The following is a 14,217-nucleotide window of genomic DNA, read 5'->3' on the forward strand; positions in this document are numbered from 1 at the left end:
CTGACCGGATATCTGAAACTCCGCCATGTCAAGTGAGGGCAAGGGGAGGGGTCTACCCTGCCATAGCTCCGCCTCTTGTACGGAATGTGTTAAGCCCGCCCACGCAGGCCGACTACCGCTATCGGAGCGTTGTGTTGACCCTTCACCGTTCACTTGAATGTCGCCACCCACTGGAAAGGTTAGAACCGCCCAATAACGCAGGCCTTTCCTCTGGCCCCGCCTCTCCCTGTATTTCAGTGTTACCAGGGTAACCAGTCTGTCAGGAAAGGCGCGAATGCCTTCTGAGAGGAATGTGAGGTATTGAAGTGATGGAGGAAGAGGACAGTGAGGTGGAGGCAGGCTTTTCCTGTCAAAGGAGATGGCAGCTTGACAGGGGCAGTCTGATGGAGGGAACCAGTTATGGCACAACAAGATGCCCACCATCCTACAGACCTAGTCCGCAATCCTGGGGAAATGGCCAGCAGTCAGCCTGTCCCTCAGATAATCCATGGGTACAGGAAATATGCGGGGCTCGGGGTACCGGTCATAACGGGCATCAGGAGAATTCAGTGTGGGGTAGTGAGCACACCAAGAAATCTGACCACAAAACTGACAGAGGAGCAAAGACAAGTCGTAGCAGCCAATATCAAACCAGAAGTTACCCGTGGAGGAATTTCTGCTCATCTCTAAACCACAGGGACGCATCTGTCCTCCAAAATCAAGGACCAGACAGGAACCAAGCACCAACCAGGGACGGCCATGACGGGACAGTGTCACATAGCGGCTCCCCGCCTCTGTCTGAGTTGTGCGCTGGAACAGTCGCCCTCTGCTCACTTTACTATATCCGCCTGAAGAAAGAACGGCGGCTTAGAGACTTAGAGCGCCGAAGACGAGTTTTTCTTTTCCGACGCTCTAAAGTCCGGGAGAGAATACGATTTGCTGTGATGTGGGCATCACAACTCTTATCCGGGAGTCAGACATCCTCAGGTTCTTCATCTGAGGAAAACATGGTAGGGCAAGAGTCTCAGATTTGGAATACCGTGATTGATAAAGCCTTCTCACGCTTTGACTGGATCGAGAGCTTCCGCATGACAAAGTCAACGTTCGATTTTCTGTGTAACCAGCTGACACCAGTCCTACAGAGGATGGACACCGGCACGCATCAAGCTATCCCGGTGGAAGAGCGGCTGGCGGTGACTTTGTGGCACCTGGGTTCTTCATGTGACTTTCAGACCATGGCCAAGATCTTTGGGCTCTCTCGTTCCACCATACATGCGATTGTCCACGATGTGTGCGAGGTGGTGGCATCCAATCTTACCCATAAATTAATTACTGTCCCTCAAGGAGGCGTTCTGCGGGAGATGTTGTTGGGCTTTGAACACCGTTACGGTCTGGCGCAGGTGGCCGGTGTGATCGGGACTTTACATGTGGCCATTGGTTCCTCTAATCAATCTATGGGTCAGTTCTATAACACCAAAGGTTGGCATTCTGTGGTCCTACAAGCAGTGGTGGACCCTGATTTTTGCTTTTGGGACCTAAATGTTGGCTGCCCAGGAAGCTTGTCGGACTCTCAAGTTTTGGTGGCCTCGGAGCTTTATGAGCGGGGCGCTGAGGGGACTCTGTTTCCCAACACAACCAAGACGATCAACGGCATCAAGGTACCCATCCATTTATTGGGTTCACGATCCTATCCTCTCCTTCCATGGCTCATGACGCCCGTCAACGAAGAAACAAGTGCAGCCGCAGAGCTGAATAGACGCTTTGCATCTGCCCTGACATTGACTCAGATAGCCTTCGGGCGTCTCAAGAGCCGTTGGCGTTGCCTGTTGAAGTGCGGCCACATAGACCTCTCTTTCCTACCGATTTTGGTTACTGCTTGCTGCACACTTCACAATATCTGTGAGGGTCGGAGAGAACCTTTTGAAGATCACTGGCTGGAAGAAGCCTCTGAAGAGGAATTTGAGCAACCTAGTGAGGTAGAAGAAGATGATTTGGAAACAGAGGGTGCAGCTGAGGAGATACGGACTGCTCTTGCATCCGGTGTACGCTGTCGAAGCGTTGGGCACATGAGGGGTGCAGTGAAGTGACCGACAATGACAGTTTCTTCATATATCAGTATGTGTCGGACCCCTCTGTGTTCCTGATTAATATACAAAAGAGTTAGATGTATAGATGATGACTTGTGGAAAATGAATCCCGTGTTTTATGATTGACACTTTCAATGAGCCTCGTGCTGTCTTTTCTATACATTGGGGCCATTTTACATTTTGTCTTTAGTCTAAAAACAAAATGCTCAGCCACACAGGATGTTCTAGAAACTGGCCATGCCAGTCTGTGGACCTGTTCACCTAACTTGTGTTTAGGATGCAGTGTTCCATGTGACAAGCATTGTGTCAGTTGGCACATTGTAAATGGGCTGCAAATGTGCATGAATTGGATTTGTAACACTATTCTAGACTGACATTTTTTGTAGTGATTCTTTCCTTGAAGTGTTCAACCATTTTCTATTCAGCTTGACCTGATCATTGAAAGGTATGTACAGACACCTCTAGGTACTTACATTTTATTCCTGCTGGCCAGGGTCCTAGACATAGTTTCTCATCCAGGGTTCTGCCAGAGGTTGCTGGGGGTTCCTGGAGCAATGAGCAGTTTGTACCTCTCAGGTCAGTATAACTGACACCAATGATGTTTTTGGCTATCTGTGAGGGTGACATTCTTCCCACTGGCCAGCAATGTAAGAGTAATTCTTCCCACTGACAACCACACTAATATACTGTGATCTGAGGATATAATAATTATAGAAGGGGGTTCTGAAGCTTGAAAGTTATTTTAAAGGTTCCCCCATGTTTAAAAGGTTGGGAAAGGCTGATGCAGACTGTATTGTCAACCTAAAATATTTTACATGGGCCAACGTACTGAAAACACCCAAATATTGATACACGGTATTTATATAGCGCCATCATATTACGCAGCGCTGTACAAAGTCCATAGTTGTGTCACTAACTGTCCCTCAAAGGAGCTCACAATCTACTGTCCCTACTATAGTCATATGTCATTATTATAGTCTAAGGTCAATTTAGGGGAAAGCCAATTAACCTAACTGCATGTTTTTGGGATGAAACCGGAGTGCCCGGAGGAAACCCACGCAGACACAGGAGGAACCTGCAGACTCCATGCAGATAGTGTCCTGGCTGGGATTGAAACCTAGGACCTAGCGCTGCAAAGGTCAGAGTGATAACCACTGAGCCACCGTGCTCCTCAATGATTCAATAACACAACATTACCACTTCAGCTTATGCTTTTTAGTACCCCTTACATTAATTTTTCTGTATTTGCCGCTTAAAGTGCATTGACCAATCACATTTCGCACAAAAGGAATGAAGAGTCGTTAAATATCTGAGATTGTCAATGAATAAAGCCTTTGTGTGGTGTCATACACCAATGCAGCCACAAGGGGTCTCTGTTTGATAAGGCACTTCAGGTGTTGGATTGTGTCTTGTTTCAGGTTTCACACTTGTAAGTAAAAATCTATTCCAAAAGTCACAGCAGTACATATTGTTGAAGTTTAAAATGACCTGTTTTTGTAAAGATTGTTCTGGTGATTTTTCCAGTCTGGTATTGTGTGATTATTTTTTTTTATTGAAACGTGACTGCCTCGTGTGTCTCCTAACAGGAAGTGAGCAGGGATGGTGCCATTTAAAATTATTATGGTGACCAAATATTTATTGTACCACGATGGCAACTATTCCCAAAGTAGAAATGTGGTCAGGCTATGGGCATTCACATAATTACATATACTTGATGCCCAGCCGCGCATTTTTTGTAAAAACTTTACTGAGCCTCCAGCCACTGTACAAAATAGGCTGCAATACTTGCTTTCACTTCAAAGCTGTCCCCTGCAGTGCTTCTTTTTTCATCAGTCCATAGGATTGAGTTTATGTTATAAATGTACAGCATTTGGGATAGGGGAAGAGGGTCAGTATTTATTCACCCCTCATTTGCAATGTTTTGAGACAGAGAGCAGTGCTGATGACATCACAAGGCCGGGGCAAGTAGGGTTTGAACCTAGGAGTTGGGCTTTAACAAGCAGTAGATTAGCGCTTAATCAAGCTATTACTGACCCCTCTAGTTGTGGGCACATTAGCACAACTCAACTTCCAATTCTGCAATGGAATCTGTCTTTTCATGTCTCCTGGTAATGTAGCTGAACCCCCCCCCCCAGCAGGGACTTAGCAGCTCGGCTCCCCCATTCCAGCATGGACATGGAAGCTCTCCACTTTCTAAATTGTAATGTAAGCAGTGCAGATGCACAGAGCAAGGAGGAAAAAAAGTGCTGAGATTTAAAAAGCAGATCTGAGGATATAAGTTTAGCTTCTGCCTATAAAGTGTATATAAATACAGAAACATCTATGGCCTATCCACAGTTCTGCTTTGTACCCTGTAGTAGGGTGACAGCGAGCGATGGTAACTGTAATGGTTCTTTAGATTTACAAAGGACACTTACAGACGTAAAAACTCCTTTTTCTCATTATTGTGTGATGGTTCTCAATGTTGGAGCTGTGCCTAGTCAGAGCTGCTGACTGGCTGGCTTTGGTGGAGATCACCTGACCAGTGCCTGGGGGACATGTGACTCCCTCCACCAGAGGAAACCAGGCCATTTTGTTAGAACAGATTTATAGGACAGACAGAAGCCTAAAATGTTGACATAAACTCAAACAAATGTCCCGGCTCAAATAGCTGCATGGAACCTGTTTTGCCTACAGACCAAATGCTTCAATAAGATTGAGTGATTGATGTCAGTGGCCATAGTTATATACCCCAGCATAGGTGTCATTGGCCATAGTTATTTACCCCAGCATAGGTGTTAGTGGCTACAATTATGTACCCCAGCATAGGTGTCAGTGGCTACAGTTATAAACCCCAGCATAGGTATCAGTTGCCACAGGTATAAACCCCAGCATAGCTGTTATTTGCCACATTAACCCCAAACCCATAAACCCCAGCGTTAAATATTAACCCCACACTGTTACCAGACTGTAGATGTGCATCACCATTCAACGTTAAGGCCCAACTCTGACACAAGCCCCCAGCTTTGTATTCTTACCTTCTACATTCTGGCCACATGATGGCTGGGGTTCTTTGTCCTTCCTTGGGTGGCCCAGAATGGTGCAAAGCTTTAAACCATTGTACCAAGAATTTAAAGGTAATCAAGAAGATTAAGGACATCTCATGCTGAAAGAAAAATTGGCTATATGTTGAGGTTGTGGTGCGTTTACAAGTTCATGCCAGGAACTGCTTCTACTCAGGGGACCCTACATGATGGCATCTCCCTACTGCAGCCCTATAGAGAACAAATGGGGATGGTAGTGAACAGTACAGTAGGGCTCACTGCCAGCAGTTTTTAGATATGCAGAAGCTGGTTCTTTAAGAAGCATCACAGCTGTGCGAGTGTTCCAGAAGAGGTGCCAGCTGTGGAGTTTAAACCCTTACAGTGGGGGGTGTCTCTGGAGAGAAGGTCAGTGTTTCCTTGAGAGTTGCTTTTATTTTCAATCTTCTTTCTCATAACTAAGGCTAATTTAGCCTCTATACCGTGTTTCTCCGAAAATAAACCCTAGCATTCTAATTATGCAAGGGGGAAATGTAAGCCCTATCCTAAAAAAAAGCCCTACTGGCAGCTTCTTTGTGCAAGCCCCTTCGGAGAGTGCGGTCACGTGGTAGGTCACGTGGTATCCGACGGCGGAGGGATACCAAGAGAAGAGGACGGAAGCAGGCGGGACGCACACCATGGTGTCGGAGTACAGTATCAATATTGGTTATTGGTGAGCACTTTTTTTTTTTTTGTAATGTAGGTATGTATGTGTGTTCACATAAGTGGGCATGTTCTGCATTGTGTGGGGGCACTATATACGGTATGTGAGGGCACTATACTGCATTCCCCACATGCTGTAATATGTGGGGGCACATATGGGTATATGATATTGTGTGGGGGCACAATTTCTTTTCGGGGAGGGCAATCAAAAGTTTTGCTGGAGGGCTCTGTGATTTCTATGGTAGTGAAACCTCTGGTAACTGTCATTGTTTTGTTGCCACCCGTCTCATTTTTGTACATGAATAAATATAGATTTTTGTACATTTAGGAAAATAAGACATCCCCTGAAAATAATCCCTAATGCGAGGTAAATTAATATAAGACACTGTCTTATTTTTTGGGAAAACACCGTAGCTTTTGTACCCATTACAGGGCACTGCATTAAAGCATACTATGACAATAGGGTCTATTTTCTTCACGTTCAAGTCTTGTTTAGTGAATGGGCCACATAATGGTTTGAATGGGCCCTAGGTTTCCATAGAGTCGCTGTACTTTGTCATTTACTTGTGTTTGTAAATTGCAGTTTGAACTATTGAGCCCTGTACACAACAGGCTTTTTTTCAACAAAGGAGCTAAGGAGAGGCTGTGAACTTGTTAAAAATGGAATTGAGGCGCCACCTGCTGGCTCAGGGGAGTTCAACATTATAATATACAAACATTCATGTTTACCTTACTTGTTTGTATGTTGTGGTCCTGCAAGGAATAAACAAATACAATATATTCCTTTTAACTGCAAAAGAGAAAAGTAAGGTTGGAATACTGGCTGCGCATAACTAATATATGTCAGGAAATAAGAATTACATTTCTATATTTCATCTGTGAATTTGGTTTTCTTAGCTCTAGGTGAGACTCAATCTTCTAAACCTGGACAGAAGAATTAAAATGTAACCAAGGTTGTGGCCTTTGCCCACTCTTGTGTTGGAGCTCCATTGTTCCTGTGATTGTCACGTTGAATATTATCTCCTACAAGCAATTTCCCTTTTTCAGTCATCCTGACCCTGTTTTGCAACACCGGTTTCAAAATTAATCACGCAGCACTCTGTAGAGGAAGTTTGTTCTTACAAGTGCTGAACGCAGCAAATATTGAGGATTCCAGTATTTAACTTTCAGCTTTGCAATAGAAAAAGAATCCCTGACTATTTATTGCAGTAAAAGCTGACGAATCGTAAAAAAAACGTGGAGGAAAGTCAGTCAAATAATTCCCAGTTGTCCCAATAAAGCTGCTTTTTGTGTCAGAATTGCCTGTGGAGGAAGCTTGGATCAGGGAGGTCAACTGCAGGTCATATCTACAATGATCAGAAGCATCTCAGACTAGTGAGTAAATGTGCTTATCGATCTAGCACAATCCCACGACATAGGGACTTAAATGCTCTTTTTCTTCTATCTCCTTGGGACATTGTTGCTGAGATATCTGAGTTTCCATCATCACTGGTTGGATTGTCTGGAACATCCAAAACTTCAATGTGGTAGGAAATGGATCCAGGGCCTATGGGGGAGATGTGAAGTGCATCAGACCATCATACCTTTAACTAATAACATATTTCATGGTTTCCATACTGGGCAAATACAAGGCTCACTTTGCTGGACATATGCTAATGCCTCTTCAATGCCATACTTGCTTCTTTGCCCTCTGACCACCCTAGAAATACCCTGCACACCTGACCCTGATCGCTCTCCCTTGCTGTAAAAAAATCACTGATCCATGCATGTGCAGCTCAGTACGAGAAGCTGGGATACCTGGCATAACCCGCCTTCTCCTGCAGCTACCAGGACTGAATAACTTTCCCACATGCTGATGGTAACAGAGTGATGGAAAAGGGGCAGGAGGTTTATATAATAAATTGCGATCAGGCAGGTAAGGTTGGGACATGTTCAGATCGAACACATGGTTAACTATATTGAGGCCTAAAAAAATCTATTTGTTTTTTTGATGGGATGATTTAGGTAAGGTTCAGAGCTGCTTCAGTATTCAGCAGTCCGTACTGCTAACCGCCCCCCATATTTAAAAAAAAAAAAAGGTTTAGTTTTGCTTTAAGCAGACATGAGTGAGTGTACAGATAAATTAGTTTAGTTTAATGTCGTTCCTAATTTGCCCACGGGTTGGTGCTGCATTAGCTTTCACAAACAGTACAAATGTCATTAATTGTGAATGAAATGAGCACAGCACCACCTAGTGGTATGTGTATGTTTCTGCAACTTTCAGTTCTGGACAAGTTGCAAACTTCGATGGTCTTTTTATGTGTCCGTTTTTCACATTGGGGGAAACTACAGTAGTGAACTATAGCACAGATATTAACCTTGGCTGCCACTCCCTGGAAGCTTTACCCCAAATTGCCTATCAAATGACAAAAGCAGCTGCTATCTGAATAATGAGGGAATCTCTTTAATCATTTAGACAGCGCAGGGGGGAAAGGGGCAAGCTGGGTTTAGGATAGGGCTTGTGGGGAATGTCCACCAGGGTAAAAATGTGCGTTTTAATCCACAGGCTTCTCATTACTTTTCTCATTTTTATTTTTTTTTTTATTGCTGTATGTGTCTTTTATTTCTCACCTAGGTAACAAAACAGGAAGTGGCCTGCAATAAAACTGGTTAAGATTTAGAACCTCAGTCAAGATATTTTTATGTGTCCCCACTGGGGAAATTCCCATTTACTTCCCCTTCAAATGACAGCTGTTAACACAGGAAGTGAACTAAACCCTGCCTAGCGTGGACATCGACAATAATAAACTAAATCTGAGTGTTCTATGTACTACTCCTGGTTTGCACAGTTTGATAAATCTCTGAATTTGTACCAAGGAACCCTGTTATTGGTAGATGACCAGAACACAAAGACATTGATAAGCAGCAAAAGTTGAATCCATCACATTGATTGGTACAGAGGTAGACCAATTCAATTCCTAAACACATCTGAGCAATGTGAGTGCGGTACATATTCAGAATTTACCCAAGTTTGGATAATTGGAGAGAACTAGTCATGTCTGGGGTGGTGCAGAACTCTGAATATCTCAGTGACTGTGCTGGCTTCCTTGAATGGTTTATATTTGTTCCTTGATATAGTAGGGTCATCCTCTGAGCTTGGGCATTCGCTGACCAGAACATCTGACAACATACTGATGTCAACGTACAGCTCCTGCTTCTACATAACAGCAAGACAAAATATAGATTTCATACTGTTGTAATATGGCCTCAAAGTTTATGAATTGTGTGCCATGCCAGCAAATGTCATACTCCACACAAAGAAGGCCAAAATCTGGAAGCAAAAGGAAGTCTCCACGATTCCAAACATTATTCAGCAGGATCTGTGGGTAACTCACGGCAACAATCAGGGTAAAAATTAGGAGATTGCACCGATTAATTCTGCACTTGAGGTGTGCCAGAAAAAGCCAACAAAAACATCAAGAAGACAGTCTTCTATGGAACCTATAAACAATGACTCGGCCTGGACCAATGTGCTGACTGATGAATCAAAGACTAAACTGTCCGCATAACAGTAGTTTGTACAAACAGAAATGCTTCAACACAATAATGATCTGGAGCCAAGAAATTGTTCATAAAAAAATGGCAGGTTATGGAGCGGCCTACTCAATGCCTACATTTTAACACCTTTGAAATGTAGTGGATTGCAGCCTGTAAACACATAGCAGATGTTTCTAATCTGTTAGAAACCATGTGAACCCCAGAGTCTTTCTTGAGATCTAAAAGAATAAGTAACCTTAAACAATCCAGAAAGTTCACCTAGAGCAGAACTTGGGTACACCCATGTCTTTCTCCATCACTGACTCCCCCCATTTGTTCTTCCCCTAGAATGTAGGATGCATGCATACCCCCCCCCCCCCCCCACGTCGATCACATGTCTGCTTAATCAATCAGTGGATTCAGGATATCCTTCACCGTAGTTCAACACAAATAAAACGGAGAACACCGCCAATATTTTCGCTTTATTTTAAATAACAAACTTAAATACCCTACAGCCTTTCCAAATCACTCATAAAAAAAAAGCATTTGTGAGTTCTAAGCAGTTGCAGATTGTTGATAAGAAAACCAAAAAAATCACAAAAAGTAAAAAAGACAAAAAATGTACTCTGTTAAAGAAAAAACAATAGATTTATTCTTTATTGGTGGATGTCCGAGTTGTGTTGGTTCCCCCAGACGGTGTCACAGAGGTTGGTACCCAGCAGATCTGTGCCTGATGTTACGAGAAATTAAGTAGGCAGCCACCACAACTATGATCAGCACCAGGAGGACGATCCCCACCACGATGGGTACTGTCTTACTGCGAGAATTGGCATCGGTGCATTTCAGCTCTGGAAGAGAAGAGAAGTGCAATGTTATAACGTTATACAAATTTGTAATATTCCCTGTGGAAGCTTGGCATGTATAAGATTGGCAGATTAGAGTTGTTATCAGAAGGAGAGCTGAGGCGAAGTAATCTGACAGCAGGTCAACCTTTCCCAACTCTACAGGAGAATGTCCATAAGGAAGATTTACACCTTTCTCATAATACCAGATGAAGCCGATCATTCTACTGAGATCCTCATATCAAAATTTAGTGCAGGGGATGATGACAACTTCATATAAGGATAACGCAGACATTTTTACATATAATTTGTTTTCTTAATTCTGTCCTCTTTCGACTAGTAATATTTAGCATTGTGGGAGCACACAACGTTGGTGTTCATGGCCCTCTGGGAATATGATAGTTCCTCTTCTGAAGGTGAAACAGGAAATGTACTGTAAGAGAATTCATCAATCATAACTACCTCTGAGCAGTTCTTGTTCATTCATCTCTCTTCTCTCTCATTCTCTTTTTCCCACATTCACTCATTCCTTTCACACACAATCTTTTTAAGATCTTATACATGTGCTAATCTTCAATTGTAATCTGATCAATAGTGACAGATTCTGGGATTTCTTGGACATGGACAGATCCAGTCATGTTGGTAGATATTCATGAAAAGTGCACAGGACATGTCTTGTGTACGAATCGTTGAATGAATCTGACCAGGATCTCCAATCTATTATGTACTTCACTCCATCCCCACCACTCAATCAGAAGAGTGGAATATAGTGCTTGTGTGCATTGTTATTGGAAAATTCATCTGGCGAACTCAAAACTTGGCAGCAGAACATGTGTATGTACTAGGCCTAGGGAGAGGTGACACAGAATGAGGCCTAGAGCGAGGTGCACATTTTGAACAGATGATAACTGGTTCACAAGGTCTCAAACTGGAATAGCAATCTCTAAATGTTGGGGGAAGTTTGGCCTTCCACACCATCTGTCATTCACAGCTATTTCTGGCCTCTGGACTTCAGTCACTGACATCGAAAGGAACAGCAAGTGAAAAGTATGGACAGAAGTCCTGCACACAGGTCTAGCTCTGTGCTAAGCAAAAGGATCAGACAGGCAAACAGCCATCATAAGAGGAGAGGTCAGCAATTGTAAAGCAAAGCGGAGCATTGACCCTGCATCGGAAAATAATCCTCCTGACATTACTGTGTGTAATTGTAAAGCAAAGTTATTACAAATCAAGAAAAACATTTACCTGAATTATTCTGCAGTTTGGGGATCTCAATGGTGAGTTTAAGTTACAATGCTACAGCATAAGTGTCTGTGGTATCATACTAAGCTCAGCTTACCTTTTCCAAAATTGCCTCCAGGCAATTCAAAGGCTTGGGCTTTGACATCCCTGAGCACAACTTTCACAGTGAATTGGAAATCCAAGTCCACCTCTTCACAAGTAAAAGAACGACCAAGTGGTGTCACCATTTCTTTGAAAGTGGAAGAACTATTTAGGAAGACCTCTGTTGTAAGACAAAGAGAGATGAGTGTTTGTGTCTGAGCACAATTGCCAAGTGTAGGAAGACAAAGTGATGTCTATAAGCCTGGTATACTAGGTAGCAAGGATAGACATTGCTAGATCCAGGATATTATACCTGCCTAGACTATCAGGAAACAATGTCTAACAACAATACAAATTGTATGGGAACAAAGAAAGATACCAATCAAAGTTATAACGGGCCTTTCATGGGTGATAGACTTCACCAGCACTTGTCTCACTTCTAGACGACCACAATGGGAGAATGCAGGCTACACCACTACAAATCCTTTTTTTTTCCCTACGATACAACTTTAGGCAACATACAAGCTCCCTGTTCTGTAATGTTTTCCCCCAGGAACAGGGCCTAACTAAAGAAGTCTCCATGATTAGGTCCCGTACAAATGTACAGAGCTCAGCCTAAATGGTCCACTCACACAAAAGTCATATAGATGGAGCCCTACAGGCTAAGTCAACCCCGGCATCCTATTTGTGTTGGAAACTCTCAAGGGTGAGATCTCACTTCCACATTTCTCTGTCATGCTGGGAGGTTTGGGTGTTTCTGTGCTCTTTAGAAATTTCTAACTTGTTATATGCTAAATTAAATGATAATTGAGCAGGAATTCTGATATTCCCTCATAATACTCATAGCTGGTGTGCAGAGATGGGAACTCAACAACAACGGCCCCAACCGATAGAAGGAAAAGAACCTTTGGGTGCTTCAAGGCTCCAGCATCTCATTATTGTTTTGGGTTCAAGGGTGTGTATATAATATCCTGGCACTTTGTGTTGTATTACCTTTTCCCCTTAGAACGACATTGACGGCTTTCAGATAAAAGGAACTGGTTTTCTTGTCCTTAAAAAAAAATATATTTTCTATAAATACATTTTTTGCATTAGATTCTTTTCTAATAGCTTCCCTCTTAGTAGGCTAAACTCCTCATCCTAGCCACATCTGAACCTGCTGGATAGACTATAATTCCTCAGTGAGTCAAATCATGAATAATTTTGCCTCACCTAGTAAGTTCTTCTTGTGAGACAGTATAATTACCCGTTGATCCTGCCTAGAGATCCATTGTTTTTAAACTTCCTTTAACAAGCCAAACTGTGTAGAAGGCTTGATGTTTACAGGGTTGGAACAACCCATAGAACACTGCTTACAAGGTTCAGCTTTTGTTCATGTGGTTTAAATCTCATTGCTGTAGGACATTTGTGTGATTTTACCGAGGATAAAAGAGCATTGTCACCTTCTTAAAGGCAGCACAGTGTCTCAGTGGTTAGCACTCTGGCCTTTGCAGCGCTGGGTTGCAGGTTCTTATCCTGGCCAGGACACTATCTGCATGGAGTTTGTAGGTTCTCCCTGTTTCTGTGTGGGTTTCCTCTGATACTCCGGTTTCCTCCCACATTCCAAAACCATACAGTGAGGTTAATTGGCTTCCCCAGAAATTTGACCTTAGACTATGGTAATTACATATGGCTATGGTAGGGACATTAGATTGTGAGCTCCTTTGAAGGACAGTTATTGACATGACTATGGATTTTGTACAGCACTGTGTAATATGTTGGTGCTATACAAATACTGTATATTAATAATAATCTCTTAGCAGGATGTTAGGAAGGGGACTCCAAAGACAAAATCTGCTCTGTATTGCTACTAACAGACTGTATCACAAACGTGTAATGAGTAAATTTGCCTAGTTCAACTTGAAGACATATTTACCCTCCCATCTATCCGTTCCACCCCACCACCCAGTTTGTGCCTCCATACCTCTTGGAATGTCAGGCTAAGACTTCCTCCTGGAAAGGACAACGTCAGCTTTGCTGTGTCAGCACTGCAATGTCCAAAGGCACTTGTGGTTGGAGGTGATGGGATTGTATACTGAACAACAAAAAGAACATAAGGATCAGTGCACGGATCAATGTGATAATCTGTAACCTAAGATGGGACCATACATCCAGCTACAGTGTAATATCCAGTTTCTGGAATGTTTCCCAAGCTTCATATGACCCTTCTTTTACTTACCCCATAGTAGCCATGGCCTGTTACAGACTAGGGAATCAATGGTATTATTGATCCTAATTTGCCTTGTTTTTATACTTCATTGGGGTTTTTTATACTTCCTTAGTGAATCTAAATCCAAGAACCCAAAAATGTCATCTATTGCCTCTTACCAGTTTTAGATGTGGTGGTTTCATTTTTGTTCCAAATTGTTTTTCAAAATGTTTTAGAACAAAAAATATTTTCTGATTTCGGTATGAGATCTTTGTGAGATGAACTGGTGGAAAAAACAACCTTATCTTTATACCCATCCCCTGAAGCTAAACAAACACAGATATGATTGAAGTCCAGCTTTGTGGCTACTACCATTCTCCAGCAAAACAATCGAAAAGTAAAGATAACCCAAAGGCATTGTGTTAAGGTGCGTACACACTTCCAATTTTTATCGTTCCAATCGAACGATGAACGATCGATTGGGCAAAAAATCGTTCGTAAAAAAGTAACCAACGACGCCGACGAACGAGGAAAGTCGCTGGAAACGAACGACCGGACCG

General features: G+C 42.8%; 1 protein-coding gene across 1 annotated transcript in view; it reads right to left on the minus strand.

The window, feature by feature from the left end:
• Positions 1 to 9,773: 9,773 nt before the first annotated feature.
• The window catches only part of LOC140322667 (uncharacterized), a 9,420-nt gene continuing 4,976 nt past the window's right edge, over positions 9,774 to 14,217 (minus strand). The window contains exons 3-6 of the mRNA XM_072399215.1: positions 13,433 to 13,543; positions 12,463 to 12,520; positions 11,486 to 11,650; positions 9,774 to 10,152 (exon numbers count right to left, since the gene is read on the minus strand). Coding sequence (XP_072255316.1) covers positions 10,004 to 10,152; positions 11,486 to 11,650; positions 12,463 to 12,520; positions 13,433 to 13,543 — 483 coding nt within the window. The 3' untranslated portion in view covers positions 9,774 to 10,003. The remainder of the gene's footprint in view (positions 10,153 to 11,485; positions 11,651 to 12,462; positions 12,521 to 13,432; positions 13,544 to 14,217) is intronic.

Source organism: Pyxicephalus adspersus, chromosome 2 (genome assembly GCF_032062135.1).
Source record: "Pyxicephalus adspersus chromosome 2, UCB_Pads_2.0, whole genome shotgun sequence".
In the NCBI taxonomy this organism is placed as follows: domain Eukaryota; kingdom Metazoa; phylum Chordata; class Amphibia; order Anura; family Pyxicephalidae; genus Pyxicephalus; species Pyxicephalus adspersus.